Source organism: Athene noctua, chromosome 3 (assembly GCF_965140245.1).
Source record: "Athene noctua chromosome 3, bAthNoc1.hap1.1, whole genome shotgun sequence".
Lineage (NCBI taxonomy): Eukaryota > Metazoa > Chordata > Aves > Strigiformes > Strigidae > Athene > Athene noctua.
In genome coordinates, this window is record NC_134039.1 from 62404560 (window position 1) to 62423538 (window position 18979).

The 18979-nt window shown below is 35.1% G+C and overlaps 1 protein-coding gene across 1 annotated transcript in view; it reads right to left on the reverse strand.

Annotated features, from left to right (window-relative positions):
• Positions 1 to 784: 784 nt before the first annotated feature.
• Positions 785 to 18979, reverse strand: part of FAM3C (FAM3 metabolism regulating signaling molecule C) — a 29082-nt gene continuing 10887 nt past the window's right edge. The window contains exons 3-11 of the mRNA XM_074903159.1: positions 15548 to 15608; positions 12799 to 12903; positions 11618 to 11647; positions 11081 to 11204; positions 7333 to 7391; positions 6602 to 6652; positions 6082 to 6166; positions 3502 to 3628; positions 785 to 2434 (exon numbers count right to left, since the gene is read on the reverse strand). Coding sequence (XP_074759260.1) covers positions 2345 to 2434; positions 3502 to 3628; positions 6082 to 6166; positions 6602 to 6652; positions 7333 to 7391; positions 11081 to 11204; positions 11618 to 11647; positions 12799 to 12903; positions 15548 to 15560 — 684 coding nt within the window. The 5' untranslated portion in view covers positions 15561 to 15608 and the 3' untranslated portion in view covers positions 785 to 2344. The remainder of the gene's footprint in view (positions 2435 to 3501; positions 3629 to 6081; positions 6167 to 6601; positions 6653 to 7332; positions 7392 to 11080; positions 11205 to 11617; positions 11648 to 12798; positions 12904 to 15547; positions 15609 to 18979) is intronic.

The window sequence follows — 18979 nt, forward strand, 5'->3', positions numbered from 1 at the left end:
CTCCAATACAATTTATATATTTGAAGAGAGTCCTATTATATGTGATACAATACAGCTGTGAGGATGTGGGTTAGAGAATAAGAGGAAGACTTCCATCAAAACCAGAAGAATCAAACTATTTAAGAAGTTACAAAAGTAATCCTACCATTTCATTCCTTTAAAATCTGTTTTTTAAAAGGTCTGTGGCAGGTGCAACTTTAGTATGACTTTTAACCCCTTAATTTAGATTATCAGGAAAAAAAGACACAAATTTAAAAGATACAAGTGCTAAGAGGTCTGCCTTTAACACTTAACTTTGTAGAGGAAACAAGAACTCTCTAATTTAATTAAAGATGAAATATTCATTGGCATTCAAAACCAGAATAATAAAGAGAAGTAGTCCAGGGAAACTATTAATGCAGACAAATGTTTCTCTTAAGCCCCTGCCAAGCAACTTCAAAATTCTGATATTATTCCAGGTAGCAGAATAACTAATTCTGGCATATACACCAACAAAACTGCATTTCTGTGAAAATTCCATGACTTACACAATTAGCTTTCCACAATAGCCCAATGTTATGAAATCAAAGTTAATTTTCCAATTGATAGAAACAGGGGTTTCCTCTGATGAAGAAATATACATGATTTTGACATGTCCTCCTACACAAGAAAATCTGAAAGATGTAACAAAAGCAGTTTCACTGTATAAGGTGCATTTATTGCTGTTCTACATTAAACTTGAGGGAAAACCACATTATTTAACAAGCTAGTTAAGCATACAGAATAACTCAGAATCCAGTCTTACTCTGGTATCACAGGTTATTTATTTTACTTACAAGGCAATTCCCAATATTGCTTGAAATTTTTAGTGCACAGAATTTAATTTCTCAAAAGACATCAACAATAATAGTATTTTGAGTGCCACTGTGTTCAACTTGCACTGTGGATTCCTGAAAAATCCTTTGTGGCTTTTGCCCATGGTACTAGCTAAAAGTTTTTTGAAGATCATACCAGAACTCATATGACATAAAGCTCCAAGAAATTACACCCAGTTCTGTGTCAGTCCCTATTTTGTAAATACCAACACACACCATCACCTATGCCATACTAACCTAGTTTCAGCAAAAGTTCAAGCTGGCCCTACTTAAAAGAATCAAAAGTTTCCAAAGCAAGCAATGTTTTCTCACAGCTCTGATACAAGCTAAAGAATAAGGCCACTTCAACTTGGTCCATTTTTTCCATTAAAAAAAAGAATGAAGGAAACATTGTCAGTGAAGTTAGTGTCACACATTGCATAACCCCAGATACAATGATTTCTCTAACATCTCACCACAGGAACAAATTGCCTCAGCTCATATTAGATGTAACATAGGCGGTAAAGATGCACAAGTGTGTACGCTGAAACAACTCTCCCTAGAAGGCAAACTGCTTTCTAACAGGCCTTTTGTGATGGGAAACTTATTCCTGATGTTAGAACTAAAAGAGGAAGCTGTAGCATTATGCACATTTACTATGTGACTAACGACTACAGCTGAACAGCCATAGGTAAATCAATGGTTAAGCAGCAGTACAAGAATTGCAATAAAATCTGAACAAGTTAGTCAACAGTACTGCTGCTTAACACGCCAAGCCTCTTCTACAAAGTAAACATTATTTTCAAGGAATTACAAATACTCCCAAGCTGCTTTTAAATATCATGCACACTCTTTATATATTTAGTTTTGTTCTTCCCCTAATAAAAATAATTTCTATTGTGCTTCTCATGGCATATCTGCGTTACACTATCATGTATTATTCCTTTGTCAATTATTCAGTTTTGATGGGGGACTACAAAATAAATTTCTGGAGTACTTTGTATTAGAATAACCAAATAGCTTTAATAAAAAGTGATGCTGCCATTAAAAAGGCAGAGGATAAAAAAAATTAAAGCTCTTTATTAACTTATCACTAAAATCTACAATATTCCACAAAGGTTACATACTGACAGCAACATTACGCTGTTAAGAGGACAGTACAACACTTGTCGGGATCTGTTTATTATTCTCATATGCAATTTATTAGCTAGTTGATCTACAAGATACCTTTTACCACAGGCAAACTAAATACTGTGCTTTTAAGAAACCTGCATAGAAATGATTTGATGTTTCTTTTATTTTGGACATATTTACAAAAAGGATTTCTATGTGTGTTAGCAATAAATAATCCCAATATTCAAAATGTCAGTGCTCATGCACACACCGACAAGATGGTTGCATGCTTTAAAAATATTATTTATAGTACAGTCTCCTTCATAGCCCTCTCCCTAATAATAGTAGAAAGTGCATTTTCTTCTATATTCTTTCTTCTTTCTTTTTTTTTTTTTCATTTAGTCTTGTTTCTGAGGGATACAGCCTTCCATCTCAACAACTTCTGGCCAGCCTTCATACTTGTTTGTGTCCTTGTTGTTCTTTATATGCTATAAATACAAAACATCAATCTACGTTAACGCAAGTCATTTATCCTTTTGCTTTAACTCACAGCTTTAAAAGACATTTTATTTACTTATTTTCAGGCCATGGACAAAGAGAAGACATCACTATTAGCCTCTTGTGCTTTGTATCAAATATAACAATTTCTCAGTACTCACCACTTAATGTAACTTGCTCAGACAAGTGTACACTAAAAACAGTTAAGCCATACTGGAAAAACATTTTAAAAATTTATTATGGATGTTTATTTAGGAAGCAAGACAAGCAGAAAAGACCAACTGCATTAAAGCATGAACCACTACGAAAAAATAAGGATACTGCATTTACAAAGCACTGAAAACAAATAGTCAGATTTTAAAGAACATTTTTTAATGTTAGCTGTTCACCTTTTTTGAAAATTAGGGAGTTATTTTTCCACCAAGCAACCATCTGTGGTCAGTCAGGTAAGACATTATTGCCTCCAAGAGTCTGCCACTGCTCCTGCCCTAGTTCCATGCCCTCTCAAAGCTGGCAAAGAGAACACCCCTGCCTTACACTCCTAGTACAAAGCTACCTTTACCAGTAATCAAAGGCAACAAAGACATGTTGAACTGTAACAGCTAAAGTATGGGAACATATTCTATTTCATAAATTTTGCTATAGCAGCAATAATTTTTGACAGAAGAGCAAAGTGAACAGCTGGGAACACCAACACCTTAACTACTACTTACCTGCTGGAGGTCTACCATTGTTAATGCATCTAGCATCTAAAAAAAACTTACTCTCTAGTGCTTGTGTAATTCTTCACTTTAACTGGATTCATTGAAAAGATAAATGATCTAGTTATTGGGATAAGATGACCTACCCCATAAGATTTTTTTCTTAGTTGTGAATCACCAAAATCTTTTTTTCTACATTTAAAAGGAGGCCAGTCAAGCAATAAATTTGAAAAGAACACTGTGTGCCACTCCTGCAATAAATACCCATCATCTTAAACAAATGTATGGTATTTATAAAACATATTATGCTGTTATTAATGTAATGTTATATTCCAGTAAATTATAAAATAACAGACCTGTTCAAATGGACTTTTAGTCTTAATTCCTTTTCCACCACAGAAGACCCAGTTGTCTCTAAAGCCAAGGTTAGTAATAGACGTGCTTCCTAATTCAGCAATCAGTTTCCGTGCTTCCTCATTAAGCCTTGAACAAAACAGAAGGTCAGTATGTGAATAAAATACATACCTTAAGAGATTTTATTGTTCAACAGACCACTCAGCTTTAATCTGATTAAATATAGTTTAAGTCAGTCAATATTGGGCAAGATCTGTCTTTCAAAATCAGATAAGGCTAGTTCTGAAATCACTTGATCTTATGAGCACTGTTCTTTAATATTATAATCTCAAGGAACCTGCATACAAACCTATCAGTACACCAACAAAAGCCAAGAATCCTCTCCTGTGAGAATTTATACATACATCTCAAGTCACGTTAGCAATTCACCAAGCAACTAGAAAAGTCATCCTTTAAAGTAAACATTGTTTGCAGGCTCAAGTTGAAGTCTAAATAAAGTAAAAGCTATTTTAGATTAGAAGAATGACCTAAATATACAAAAGAAGTTCTTGTCTGCTTGGGCCAATTAATTTAAAATTCAGAATGCTGCCCCACAACACAGTTCAGTGCCTGTAGGTCCAAGTAGGATAATTTTAGTAAAGGGAAAACAATTCTGTAGGATGGTAAGTTATCATTCAAAACCTCCAAATAACAGTTCTTTATTTCTTGCTTTCAGTTACTACATTTGCCCGATTACTAAACAACACACAGAACTTCTGATTATTACTGAGATGTAGCTGAATGACTCACTTTAGCTAAAATTACAAAAACAGTTAAGTACTTTGGAGGTTATTTGCACAACCCACAGTCCAAGTTGCTAGAGCATTAGGGCAGCTTGTGTTTTAAAAAATAAAAATATTTTATCTTTTAAACATGTTGGTTCTTCACAATTTTAATTATTTTCAAAAACTGGCATTTATGATTACCATCGACCACCAGTGGTAAGGTTTTGGCTAATTTTATAGTATCAGTAATATACAGTAGTTCCTGGTTGTCAGCATGAATGGGCCAAATTGATTTGCCTTGATTTAACTGATATTATAATCTACATAAAAGCTTTCAAAAGCATCAGCTGTGATTTCAACGGTTATTGAAACAAACTAACTGTACTTATATAAAACATTAAAGGAAAAATACCAAAAAGAAAAGTAACACAACAAGTAAATAGAACAACAGACTGAAGATCCAGCCTTGGCATAAAGAAACATTAAATTCCTTTCTTCTAAAAGCAGTGAATGTACAGGCACCGAACGATTTACTGCAAATACTGCACACTGCAAATTCAGGACTTCGTCACAGGGAAGTTGCTTGTATATCAAAAATGCAGACAAGTTGCAGATAACAAATTGAACCAAAAGAGTCAAAAAAATGTATGGAACACATTAGGAAAAAGTTAAATATTACTAAAACAACAGAGGAAAAGGTAAACAAAAACCTTTTAATTTTCACTATGAAAAGCAATCCTTTGGACAGGATGGCTAAAGTGATAAGCAGATTACAATACAAATTCTATGGTCATTTTTAGTATCTATTAAAGCTGACCAAAGTTGGGAAGGTTGGAAGATAATGCTTAAAGAGAACTACAACCTCGCAGGCTATGTCTACGTCAATAAACTCCACAGCTTTAAGGTGGAACAGTCCAAACACTGAGGCCAAAAACTATGAGGCGCACACTAGTAACCTCTCGGACTTCAAAAGAAAGGATATAGTCAAGGCCTATTGGGGATTGTCTCTGCAACCCTATAACCACCAAACTCTGTCTTGGAGTTGATCAGAGAAAAAGTGCTCAATCGAACCGACCAGTTTCCAACAGAGTATGTTCTGAGAGTCACTTCTGAATTTACTAGCATAAGACAGAATAAGCTATCCGCAATAGTAAAACCAGCACATCTCCAAAAAGACAGACATTCTTGGAAGCATACATTCAAAAAAAAGAGGTGGGGACAAATTCTGGGAGAGCAGCTAGAAACATACAGGGTCTTCAGGAACCACAGAGGATAAGTGTATGGTTTTAAGAAAGTACAATGCCTGACATGCAAATATATTCTTCATAGCTACGAGTAAGCAGTTTGTGGGACTGACTATATGCCCTACATGGTCTCCTTGATGCATTAACATCTTTTCTCAGAAGATCAAAAAACCCAACTGTGTATTGATGTAGCAATTGGTAATTAAGTCAACTACCAGTCTCTAGCCTTTTCAGATTTTCAAACACCTGTGATATTTCTGCTAAAGGGTCTAACTTAACATCTCATATATTGTTTCTCTGTTGTTAGGATCACAAAAGTATACACCTAACAGTTCTCTATGTATACACATACATAACCCATTACACCTGGTTAGTTCTAATTTGATCCTTGTTGTCCCCAAACCACATCACCATTATACAACTAATAAATTGAAAGCACAGTTTCAAATCTGTCATCTTAGAAGAGCAAAACTTTATCAAAAGTGATTTCGTGATAAAGAATGCATTATTTTTTTCAGTATAAAAGAGCATTTAAAATTTTAAGCAATATTTACTATGTAAATCAATGACATACTTGGTCGCACCATCATCATATGTCCCCATTAACACAATCGTTCCATCCTGAATGGACTTCAGAAATTCAATAAATGGTGCCACATCTGAAAAGAGAGAACACAAAACTGTCTAAATATGGAATGGTTGCTTATTAAACACCTGCAATGCCTTCCTGCAAAGACATTCCTTTTAAGAATATTCGTAAAGGTACTAATAAATTTATAAAAAGATGCTAAGTGGGAGAAAGATAAAATGCAAAGAGAACTCTTTAATTTTACAGAAAGACTTTCATCCATATTGTGTAAAGACAACCACTAGCGGGAACTACTTGGGAGAACAAGTGTGATTGATTAGCCATACCATTTCCTCCCACCTCAACTACTGTGTTTCTTTAAAGTTGCACTCTACGCACAAATACAAAGGTAGAGGTGAAGCACCCCTTAACTATCACCTTAAACCACCACAGCTAATGGAGCCCGTGTGTGAAGATGAGCCATTTAAGTTGTTTCTCTCTGACCAGCTAAGGTAACTGCACCTACCTCCTCCCCACATGTCGAAGAATTTAGTGTCTAATGGTTCTCCTGTTTTACCTGCAGAAAAAGAAATATGTGTTGTCAACAAACACAGCCAGAAGTATTTTACAGACAGTATGTCCAATGTCTGAAAGAGTCCTTAAGAGGAAAAGTGCTGAAGACACCATGTAAATCAATTACTATGGTAACTCTTAAGAAGATTGCTCCTTAAACAGCATAGTAGTTTGTGAAAGGTGCAGAAAAATGTAAAAGGAAAAAAATAGAAGATGCTGATTCTGATTTTGCTTCAAGTGGCGTATAAAATATAAACAAAATCCCACAGCCTCTAAAACCAATAAAGAGAATTCACTTCATATATTTGCCTTTCTTTTAAGTTGTCTTCGCAAAAATAGATAGTACAGCTACAGGTTGCCTTTAGTGCAACATGTAACATAAGAAAGATTAAAATTACACTGCATATTTTGCTATAGACTGGAAAAATCTTAGCCAATTTGAACATCCAGAACAAATAGAAGAAAAGTGGACAATACAGTAATCTCATTAGCTTTTGGTTTTAATTTTACTATGCTGTCTACAAAAGCACTATTTGATAGAAGGTAAAATTTTCTTTTTAATATGTGCATAAATATGCTGAATACTTCCTTTACCCCTCCTGCTCACCTTTCACCATCCCACAGTATTACTTCTTAAATTGCAGAAACAATTTGAAAATTAAGGTCACTTAAAATGTCACTTACCATTGACCAAGGCCACATTTATTCCTCTGCCAACATTATTTTTAACTCCACTCATTAAGCTGAAACAAAATAAACAATTTTATTTTTAAAAGGACAATTTTCTGATGTGAAACATTTCTGGTTTTTAAATAAGATTGATCAAATTGTAAGAAATACATAGTTGAAAGACCACATGTTCACGAGTACTTAAAGCAAGGTCTCCTTGAACAAATCTGTGTGCTCTTATGGCACCACTGAATTGAGAACGATCGATTAAATATCCCCAGCTGTATCTATTTCATCTGATCGCTCAATCATCTTTGTTTCAAAGTATGTGTGTATATTAAGTGTCACAAAAAATAAAGTGCTATTAATGTATTTAATAAAATCCCTTACAGTTAAAGAGCCTGAAACAAATAATAATTTGAGGAGTTTAGCACAGTCACGTATCCAACATTTTAAGCTTTTCTGTAAGCACATGATGAACAAAAATGTGTTCATGAGTTTAAAAGCTAACTGAACAGAGGCATTTAAAATTAATATTGCAGCATCACACCAAAAAACAAGAAAGTCAAAGCAATTAGCTACTTATACCAATACAAGGAAACTTAAATCCAAGAAAAATAGTCAATACCCTGATGGGACTCATATTCAACAAAAGCTGAATATAATCTTGGAGCATAGTTACAACCAACAAAACCGTTGTAATCTATGACAGCAATTACTTGGCCAAACTCAGAGCAGCAAAGGAGCTGGAAAGAAGAAATGCATTGTGCAATGTAGGAAACTCCAGAAATATTTTAGCCACTGGAGGATCATTTCTTCTTGATCACATGACTTTCATGTCATGCCTGAGTATCTATTTTAAACAATAAAAACATATGGCATAAAGACTGAAAACATAAATGAAAAAAGGCAGCGAAGTTCTGAACACATTCCTTTGCTTATATAAAATGTAGTGGACATATGATTTAACAAAAGAATTATGAACTTGCTTTTATTTTAACTACAAAATTCTCTGTAAATAAATAGCAATCAAAAAATATCCAGTACTGGGGTGACAAGATGCTGAAAATCCACACATGCGTAACAATGGATTTCAGACAACAAAAAAATCCTGCAGATATGAAGAATTACTAGTTATTAAGGGAATGTAGTGCAACACTCTGCTAAAAGGTTACTGCAGCACAATCATGCAACTGGTTTCGTAATATAAGTAAAACTGCAAGAAGAAGTTGCTGGTAAAGCAGAATAGCAATATTGGCACTTCTAAAAAGCCCATGAAGTAGCAACTACAATGAAATATTTGGATGATGACTAAAGTATGTTTTTCTAATTTGGATTATATCCTTCCAATACAGGAGAATAAGGCTATAACTGAACCTTTATACAGCAGAATTGCTACTTCAGACCAAAATATCTATATAATTAAAAATAAAAATTAAGAAATGTATTCGGAACTATACCATCAATTTGAGTACTCTCATAAACCAAGTGACATCCTTATTTACAATATATCTTTTTTCTGTGTATGAAACATATCATTGAAAAATTATGAAAAATTGTCCCTGCTTCCTTATCTTGGATGTATGAAGAATACAAATTAATCAGAAAAAAGCATTTTTCAGGAATGAGTTCAGAAAATATCACTAAAAAAAGAGCTACTGAAGACTGAGTTTTTTCAGAGCTCTGAGATACTACTTTACAAAACTGAGATCACTCATGCACTAGGTCACCAAAAGTACAGGCTGTAATGTGACAGTTTTCTCACAGGAGGGCAGCCGTTCATCAGTTTTAGAATTCTTCCAACCATTAAAAATCAACAAGCTATGGGAGCTTTTGCAAGAGAAATCAAACTTCTTATGAGCAAAGCAGAAGAAAATATAAAATCAAGCAAATTTTCTGGTGGATGTTTAAATAAATATTACAAGTTCTCCTCAGAAGGATTAGAAAGATTTTTGTCAAAGGAAACTGGACTTAAGACTCCAACAGCTGTGCACTAAGGTGTATGCTAGTATTAAAAGAATACAGGATTTCTTGCCAGCAACCACTTTCTTTTCATCACTTCAGTGAAATATCCAGTAGAAGATTTATGTCTTTTGGACAGGAACACCAATCTCTTCTTAGTTAACCAGTAAGCAAGACATTAAAAAAGTGCCCTACAATCCTGGAGTTAAAACATTACTTGCACTGCCACAACTTTTAATCAGCGGATCACCTTAAGTCTTCACAAGATATTAAGCTTCCTAGCAACCAGAATGAGAAGGTAGCAAGTTTTGCAACACCAAAAATACAATGTAGAGAGATTAAATAAGACTGTCCAAAGTCACAAAGGGAATCAGTGATAAGAACTGAAAGCAGGACCTAGCAGCTTTTAGTTAGTACATGCAAACTGTGCTCATGCTCACTTCGCACGTGCTCACCAACTACACCATGATGCTCTTCTGCAAACACATTCCTACACAAGTGAGCAAGCTTGAGATAAGTCAGCCTCACAGAACGACTTGAAATTTGAATAGTGCTTGTGTTTCTACTAATAACAGAAAGTGAAGAAGCTGCAAATCTTCAGCTGCCAGGGAAAAAAGCTGCCATTTTAACTTCACTACATCTTAATTGCTAGTTAGTGCTAAAAATAAAGTCTTCTCTAGGATCATATGAGCCTATTCTTACTTTACAGAGTAAAGTGATGGAAAACGTAAACCAATACTTTTTACTCTCTTACAGATTAATTATCCTATTTATTATATTACACGGGGTTATGTTGTTCACAGTGAAGTTGCCATTAGCACTAACCACTGTACATGCTATCTGACCAACTCTGTAATACAGCATTGGCTGAGAAACAGCTGGAGTAGTTTAAATGCAAATGCAAGGCAACAGCAAAGTGTGACTGAAGTTTAAAAAAAAAAAAAATCCCCTGACAATGCTAAACATCATGTATTTTCTAACATGTGACATACAAAATTGAGTGAATAGTTTGTTATGCAAAGCTGCACACTCTGGGTGACAATGAACAGGAACAACCTAAGAACAAAGAAGCAGAGTCCAAATAGAAATATTAATATTTCCTTTATGGGGATTACTGAAAGGTATTCAGTTAAATACACACAGTATTACTGATAATACTGTGTTAAAAAATACTTAGAAATACAGGACAAACTCAAAACCAAACTGTGTTTCAAGCACTTCCTTTCCTCATGTCACAACTATTTTAAATTGATTAACTTTAGTTTCCATCAGCACAATTAAGTAACTACTGATCATTTAAATAGTATTTTTCCCTTTCGAACTTACGCTTTAAAGTGGAAAATATGTTCTGGCATTGGTACTATGGAAATAGTTTAGAAGATGTTGTGAAATTGCCTTTGCAAAATCATAGTTTTGGCTGATGACATTCAGTTAGAAATATCAAGAGTAATTCCTTAAAAATACAACTGTTCAACTGAATCACTATTAGAGGTACAAGAACAAGTTACTTGGAAGGAAGTCTGTATCTGATTCAACGAAGTCTAACTAATCCTTAAGTCTGTAAACCTGAAAAGTGTAAGCTATCTTTCATCTATTAAAATAGCATACATTTCTGCATTTACTGAAGAGTATTGTGTGCTTCATCAGAGATGAAGTTATAATGCAATATAATTTTTTCATGTGGTCAAACCGCTGGCAAAAAAAAAACCTACAAAGAATCATTTAAACTGCTGATTTTGTGTGCAAAGTCATCCAAGACAGCATTTGAAAGAGATACTTAGATACAGGTAAAAATACTTACACATTATCTTCGACACAAATTTTAGGTCCAACTACATTTGCTGCTCCACTTGCCATTTTGAATGCAAAATGCTTTTCAGGACAAGCTTTAGAGATCCCACATTTGTATCTTGGAGGTTTTGTAGCTTTCAAAAGGAAATAAAACAGGATTTTAGAGACACCACCACAGGTAGGCTAACAGAGAAATATCAGTTTTCTGAAGGAATTCAAGGAAAAGAGCGAAGACAAATGGTATCTCATCTGCAGTTTCAGAACAGCTTAAAATAATCTAGATTCTTGCAGTACCTCATTATTCTACTTCTTGTTCTCACCCTGCTGTTCACTCTAGTACTGTCATCAAAAACCACGAGACAAAACTACAAGTAAAATGATGGCAAAAAACAGACTTTACCAGAAATTTAGGAAAATCGGGAAAAGAGGAAAATTAGTTTCTGATTGCATTTAAAGTGTAATTAAGATTTTCCTAACTATGAAAATTCAACAGTCTGTTATTAGCAAAAGCAAGTCACAGCAGTAACACATGCATATGAATACTCACAGCGTGCAGCTGCATCCAGTGCTGATCTAGCTAAAATGCAAAAAGAAAGTTATACAAGATGTTACTATTAAAATGTCATCTGCTATAAAATAATGCTATAAATTAAAAACCTTTCTGTAGCCCTATAAAAACAGGTTGGTTGAAATGAAGTATCTAATACATATGAACATTATATTCCAATTAAAACATTAACCTTTACATCATAGAAAAATTAAAGTGATCAAGAACCACATTTAGAAGCACTGCTTTATTTTATGACTCTCCAATTAACAACGATCCACAGAGATATAAAAAACACCAGGGATTTGTGGAGGTGTTGGCACTGAAGTCAAATGAATTCCCCTCTTACAGCTTCACCAGGACGGGGCTCCTTCCACCTAACACTGGGAAGCTTGCAACTCAGATGCATTTGAACCCAACAATTCACAACTCCCTTTCTTGGGACAGGCAGAGACACAAGTGACCTCATCATGCACATATCTACAATGCATCTGTATACTTAATGACACCTATGTATCTTCAACAATTATTAAAGATGTCTCTGGTGACTGGTTCACGTCAGCTCACACTGTGGTAATCTGGAGTTAAACAACATGAACCTGACCCATGTACCTAAAATTGTGGGTTTTGTACTGAAAAGGCCCTTTAAAGATAAAGTTTGTTCAAAACAGACTCTGAATTTTCAGTCACCTCATCCTAATCCTTTTCTGTGTAGAACCTGGGCACATCTGAAATGTTTTGATTACTGCACGTTCAATTGTACATGGTAGTGTACCTGTGCAAGCAAAAAAGGGCACCCAGAACATAAATTCTGAAATGCTTAAGCAGCAGAAAGGCAGAGCACAGATTTCAAAAACATCATTCAAGTCACCTAGTTTACAACTCCAGACTAAAACTCTAAGTACCAGTAAACAGAAAAAGCAGGTAAAGTTACACATACTTGGCAAGCAAAAGAATCAAACTGATTAAGAGAGTAGGTTAAATATTTCATACAGAAAATAACTTAATACACACATTATATATATGTCATACATAAAAACCCAACAAGTAGACACATTAAAAATAAACACAGAATTGTTAAGTGTAAGAACCTAAGCTTAAAGCAAAATGAATAAGATATTCTTGACTGTGGCTGAAGTAAATATTAATAGATGTTCAGAGAAAACAAAGTCACCACTTACCAAATATGTGTCCTAAGTTTGCATCCATTTTTATTTCAAATACTTGAGATATGACATAAAATGTCAATAAAAATATTGCTACAACTACTACCAACTTTGCAGCACCTATTCAGAAGCAGAGAAAAGTTTCAGAAAATTATCTGCAAATGATAACATTAAGTTTACCAAAATTAATGACGTGAGAAATGTGATTTCATTAAGGGGACCTCAAACAGGACGATCATTTGTGGACTCACTAAACAGAAGTAATCAGCAAGAAATGAACATTGTAACGTAAGATGCAACTGGTTAGTCCATCAGGTTACTATCCCAAATACATACCCTGCTCTCAGCTTTCTCCAGCTTCATGCTTGTCTGGCACCACAGTACACCAACTGAGCTCAGCAGCCAGGATAAAACACATACTTTTTCATGGAAATCCAGTTTAACAATATGAACTAAGTTGATCTAACTGGTTGCTATCCAAAGGGGAAATTCCCACCTCCCCTTATTCCACTTCCCTGTTCTTAGCCACATGCACCTGTTTCCTCACTGCACACAAACTCTTCCCACCCCGCCTGCCAAATGAGCTACCTCTGTTTTAATGTATGGCCAAGACTCAGTGATTATGGATCTTTTCATATATTGTAGCTTAGATGCTTTGATCAGCCAAGTTTGAGCATTAAAAAAAACAAAACAAAAAAAGAACCACAAAAAAGCACCTCCTCATCTCCTTTTCAAATTTATATTACTGACCTTCAAAAAGCAAGTTTGAAGACTCAGAGCTAATTTAAAAAGTAATAAAAAGCAGTACCCATCCCCTCCCCCTTTTAATATGTTGAAGCCTCAGGTAGTCTCGAGTTTTACAAGCCTAACTTTCTCCAGTGCTGAACAGTCAAACTACCTCCTGGGAGAAGAGCCGGAAGCACACAACCACAGCAATTTACATCTGAAAGGGAAACTCAGGTGTATGTGGTACCGCCTTAAACCCCACCATTTTTCAGCATAATTTTCAGTAGATTTTTACAGAATACTCCATTCTTATCTTATTGTAAAATACTGACTGAGAGTAGAAGTGAAGTGAGGAGGCATGTGATCAACATCCTGCCTTCCTGCCTCACCCCAGTATGTCAAACTGTTTGGAAGAAGCAACCTTACAGCATGCTTCTGTTCCTCAGATTGCCAGCCAAATAAATCCTTCAGAAAAAAACCAAACTTATGTACTCCTGCAAATCTCAAACTGCTGCTGTGATGGGCTGTTCAGAAAACCTTAAAATAATCAGATTACTCATCCTTCAGAAGGATGAGAGATGTTGATCAATCCTTCCAAAAGGCTAAAAAAAGATAAGGGAATAGAAAAATAAAATATGAAGAAAGAGATACAGCTTTTTTTATTTGCTTGTATTTCAGTCTTCCTCTTCCACTTTCCCTTTTTGTGTGTGTGAGCACATACATACTATGTAAGAAAACACAGATGCAAACTTAATTTAAAAATATTATGCTGGAATCCAAAGATTATTGCACTCAAGGGAAGTGAACCATGTATAAGCACTGGAGAAAACAGATGATCTGAACATACATTAAGAAGTGGAAAAAAAAGTCTTCAAAGCAACACTGCTTAAAAAGACAAGATGCTACCAGATTTTGGAATGTGTCATCTAGCAAGTGGCATTTGGAGAGCATGTTGTTTCAGTAGACAGTAGGTGAGATGAACCAGAACTCAGTCTGAGCACTAACCATCCCTTCCACTCTATATCCTGAGTCTTTCAACCAAACTGAGAGCGCTCACTATGAGGGAGAGGTGAGAAATCTAGAAAAGTCTTTTAGCACTTGAACTAAAACCAGCCTCTTTGCTACAGGTTCAACATTCTGTAGGAACTGCCTTATCATCTTTGTGGTTTTTAGCAACACAAGTAGTTAGGTGGAATTAAAAAGAAGTTTGGGAAAATAATTTTCCAGGTTATTTAGCCATCTTCTAAAAATTGCAGCATTTTCCAGTTCTTTATTAGATTTACTTTAGCAGGTTTTTCACAGTTATACATATTGAGGTTAATAAAACAACTAGAAGTAGGGACAAAAATCTGGGCTGATGTCCTGCATTAAGAAGGTTAACGTGCAACTCTTGGAAAAGGAGGTGTCATTATCTCCTACAAGAGCCAACAGTTGTTCCTTCTGCAACATAACACTACAAGTATTCATAAAAGTCCAATACATCAGAAAGTCAAAACTGTTCAACTGTCACATAGGCTATTCTACTGCAAGGAAATGTCTGAAATAATATATTCGTGTAGTGTTAGATTGGAAAAGATCTTTTTTTACAACCCCTACACTTGCTGTCAAGTACAATTAGTTTCTCAAACCCTGTACTATAGTAACTTACCTCTACGAAAATGCTTTTATAGCTTTCAAACTCCAAGTAAACATTCATGAAATTTAAAACACTTTTGGTTAGGGTGTGAGGCAGGGAAGAAACTGCTTAAGGCATCAATTGGCCATTTCCTTATTCCTTCATCATCTTACAGAATTAGCAGTTGAAGTATGTCAAGTCAAGACACCTTAACCAGATCAGCTAAAGCATTTTAACCAGCTGCTTGCTCTTAGACCATCCCAAATTCCAATCTGAGTTTCATAAAACATCAGTTAAGTGTAACATCACTGCCCGTTATGCCAGTTAAGTTTATTTCACAACCTTAGTGTCACAAGTTGTTAATGCTGTCTATAGCACTTGTTTCACAAGTGACAGAGGTCTGATTTTACGGAGCATACTTACCTGCTATTCTCATGTTTAGTCTTCAGCCAGCTGATGACACTACTGCATTAAAAATAGCCACCTAGGGAAAAAGAAAGGTACATGATCATAATTACAGCCAAATTAACACTTTTGCAATGGGTTAACAGTAAAAAAAACCCCATAGATTTTCCAGCCAATAACATTAATGTCTGCCAAACCTTTATTTGCACATACACCATGTCAGTACATGGTCATCTTTGTGCTTCTTGAATCAGGAGTAGGAGGAAACTCAAGACAGAAGATGTCCAGGCTGAGTGCAGCATGGGCCCACCATGGTTGAACACAACCCCATGGTATATGTGCAAATAAAGGTTTGGCAAACATTGTAATCTTTACTCATTAAATACTACATATCTATTGGAAAAATGATAATTTGTTTTACAACATTTAAGTAGATTAAGCATGTAAATTTTTTTTTTAAATTAACTGAAACTAGAATTTGCTTGAAAACAGAATGTTACCTGAACTGTTCTATCTCACTTATTCTATTCTTATATAAGTAAAAAAGAGCCCTCAGTCACTTCCAAAAATGCAAGAGACATTCAGACAAATAACAGTCTGTAATCAGTACTTCCCTTCTGAATTAAAAAAAAAAATTCTCTTTCTGAATTTGCATTTTTCTGCATAACTGCTTCTATTTAATATGGCAAAAGAAAATCTATTGGCATTCAGAGATCTTCTACACTAAGGTCAAATTTAAAAACATATAATAAACTATTATTCTAACTACTATTCTAACCACCACACTCCCATCACAAAAACTACAGCATCCCTAATAATCTGCAGTCCTATGCCATGTTTTCAAAAAACAAGAAAAATGTTATCCTTAGAAACTATTTGAAAAACTATTGTTATTAGAAGTCAGGAAATGCAAATCATTTGCAGAAGATCACCAAAACCCCCACATAATTCTTGTGAGCTATGCTAGGGAGGAAAAACTGATTATTACACAAACCACCTTTTGCCTTCACTTTAGTATCCATAAATTCGGTGATTTGTGTCCAGATTCTCTTTGCCAAAGGCATAGTCATTGTGCTCTCCTGCTTAAAGTTTCCAAGAAAATGGGCAGCAGAGAAATAAACAGGAAAAAACAAATAAAAGTATAGAAATATTTATTTCTACTTCATAAGCATCTGAAAATAAATATCAACAAAGTCTGAAAAGCAGACAAACGGTTTTAAATGCTAACTTTGTACTACAAGGGAAGTCTCATAGAATATTACAGAGATAATATATCCATTGTATTTATAGCCACATATATTATATCCACATATATCTTCTTCCAGTGAAAGACTAGTATTTAACTGTCTTATAAAAAGGTAAAAAGAATCTGCCAGGGCAGATAAACTAATTTGATTTCAAAGTCCGTGAACAGAATTATTTTAAGCATTCTTCTCTCCCCTCCCCAACCCCAAAAATATATCAACATTAAAATAAATACTGTCTGTAGTTTGGACAACCACCAGTTTGTTTCAAGTCAGCACTGAAAAAAAAAACCAAAAACCCCAAAACCGCAACACTTTCCGCTTTTTGTTTGACTGTAACAAAAACACGTAATGAATTCAAAGCATGAAAGCAAGAATATGAACAAAATCAAAAAGCAGAAACTAAGTGAAACAATCATATAATCCAACCTTGACTGCAGAATGTCTTTATCCTAACACCCCCATCCACCCATCCTAGTAATCATTATGTGTTGCAATCAACAAATACACAACAGATAAGATGCATTTTTTAAAGTGTGAAATGGTTTTTGATTTTAAAAAAAGTAAAAATGAGTATGTTATGCCTCAAATTGAAAGAAACTTTAGAAGTGATTTATATTATTTTCCTAAATTACAGCATATCAAGAAATTGTGCGTTTTCGTCTAGAGAATACAGAAATGCTACAGTATAAACGTTGCACAGCATTTTCCAACTGCAAGAGAATAATTTATGAACACGAAATCCTTTTCCTATACAGCATTATCTTAGAATTTTTTTTTTTTTAATTCAAGATAGAAGAAGGAATAAAATAGGACAGTGCATGAGCCCTTATGAATGCTTATCAACCATTATTCCACATCTTTAAGTATCAGACCTCATAACTGGAATTATAGAAGCAATATAAAAATGGATTTGGAATTTCTCATAGTATTTTAGGACCATTTAAAAGCAAACAAAGAACACAGGACCACAAATGAGCTTGCTCAGATTCAGATGCACAAAACCAGTACCAACACCATTCCTTTGATTACTTTAGGAATGGGTTAAAAAACCCCAAACACTGTTTTTCTCCTCTTTGACATAAGATTCCATCAAGCAAAAGGGCAGCAGAATTACAACCTAAGTATCTTCTTGAGTCATGAATGTCCAGTAATATAAATAACCACTTTATTACTACATTAACGTAATTCATTTCTGTCAGGCAGTACAAGGCTCACATTTATTGCTTATTAGTAGGAGACTGAGACAGGAGGTGCAGGCTATAGCAGGGTCTTTAGGCAGCCCCCTGATGAGTACAGCAGAACCCAGAACAGATGCAAAGGCCCAGGACAGCACCACATAAGAGGCAGCAGAAGCAATCAACATCTACAAGTCACAAAGTAAAATGGCTGGTTTTGGCAAGTATTATATTGTATGACTGTGAAACATGGATCTTCTTACTCTTCAGATTGTTTTCTTAGTGCAGAACTTCAGAGCTTTATCAATGTCTAAAACTTGGGCAGTGGAAAGAAATCAAAAAATCCCTCACATGCAGCATCAACTGCATTGAAACAAGAAGCTATCCACTGAAGAACCTAAAACCAGAGCCTTCAGATGCTGGTTTTCCTCTATGCCAAGAGAAAGGAAGTGGTCACACCTCTCCTTCCAATAGGCCACCCTGGGGAATCACAAATGGCAGGTTTACATCTATCATGGACAACAGTAAAGATGGTTTAAGTCAGAACAAATTCTAGTCACAATCAGCATCGTGAAACACCAGCACATGGCACACGCATTCATTCACAAGATAAGTATCACTGAATTTCAGCTATTCTAGTAAACTTCTGATATTGCTATTGGTCAAAGGAATCTTGTACAACTCCTCATGAGTCTGGAGGAGCATGGTCTCCTTTTCCTATGATCTCACTCAGTGCTAAAGGTGAAGACACATCTTTTCTCAGCAACACACACACAGGTCAAAGAGCTTTCTGAATTCCATGGCCTGTCATCACCACTGCCCAGGAGCCAGCACACAGAACATTCAGTGGCAAGATGTTCAGACCAGTGACCTTTCAACTACAGTAAGTCATATCCACATCCTGAATAAAGAGCACAAAACTACAAAGAGGTCAAGATCTACAGACTGGTAGAGCCAGGCCTCTTGTCAGTAGCTGCTGGATAGTTTTCTTAAAAGGCTTTGATGATGCTAACCTTCAACCAAGCTCA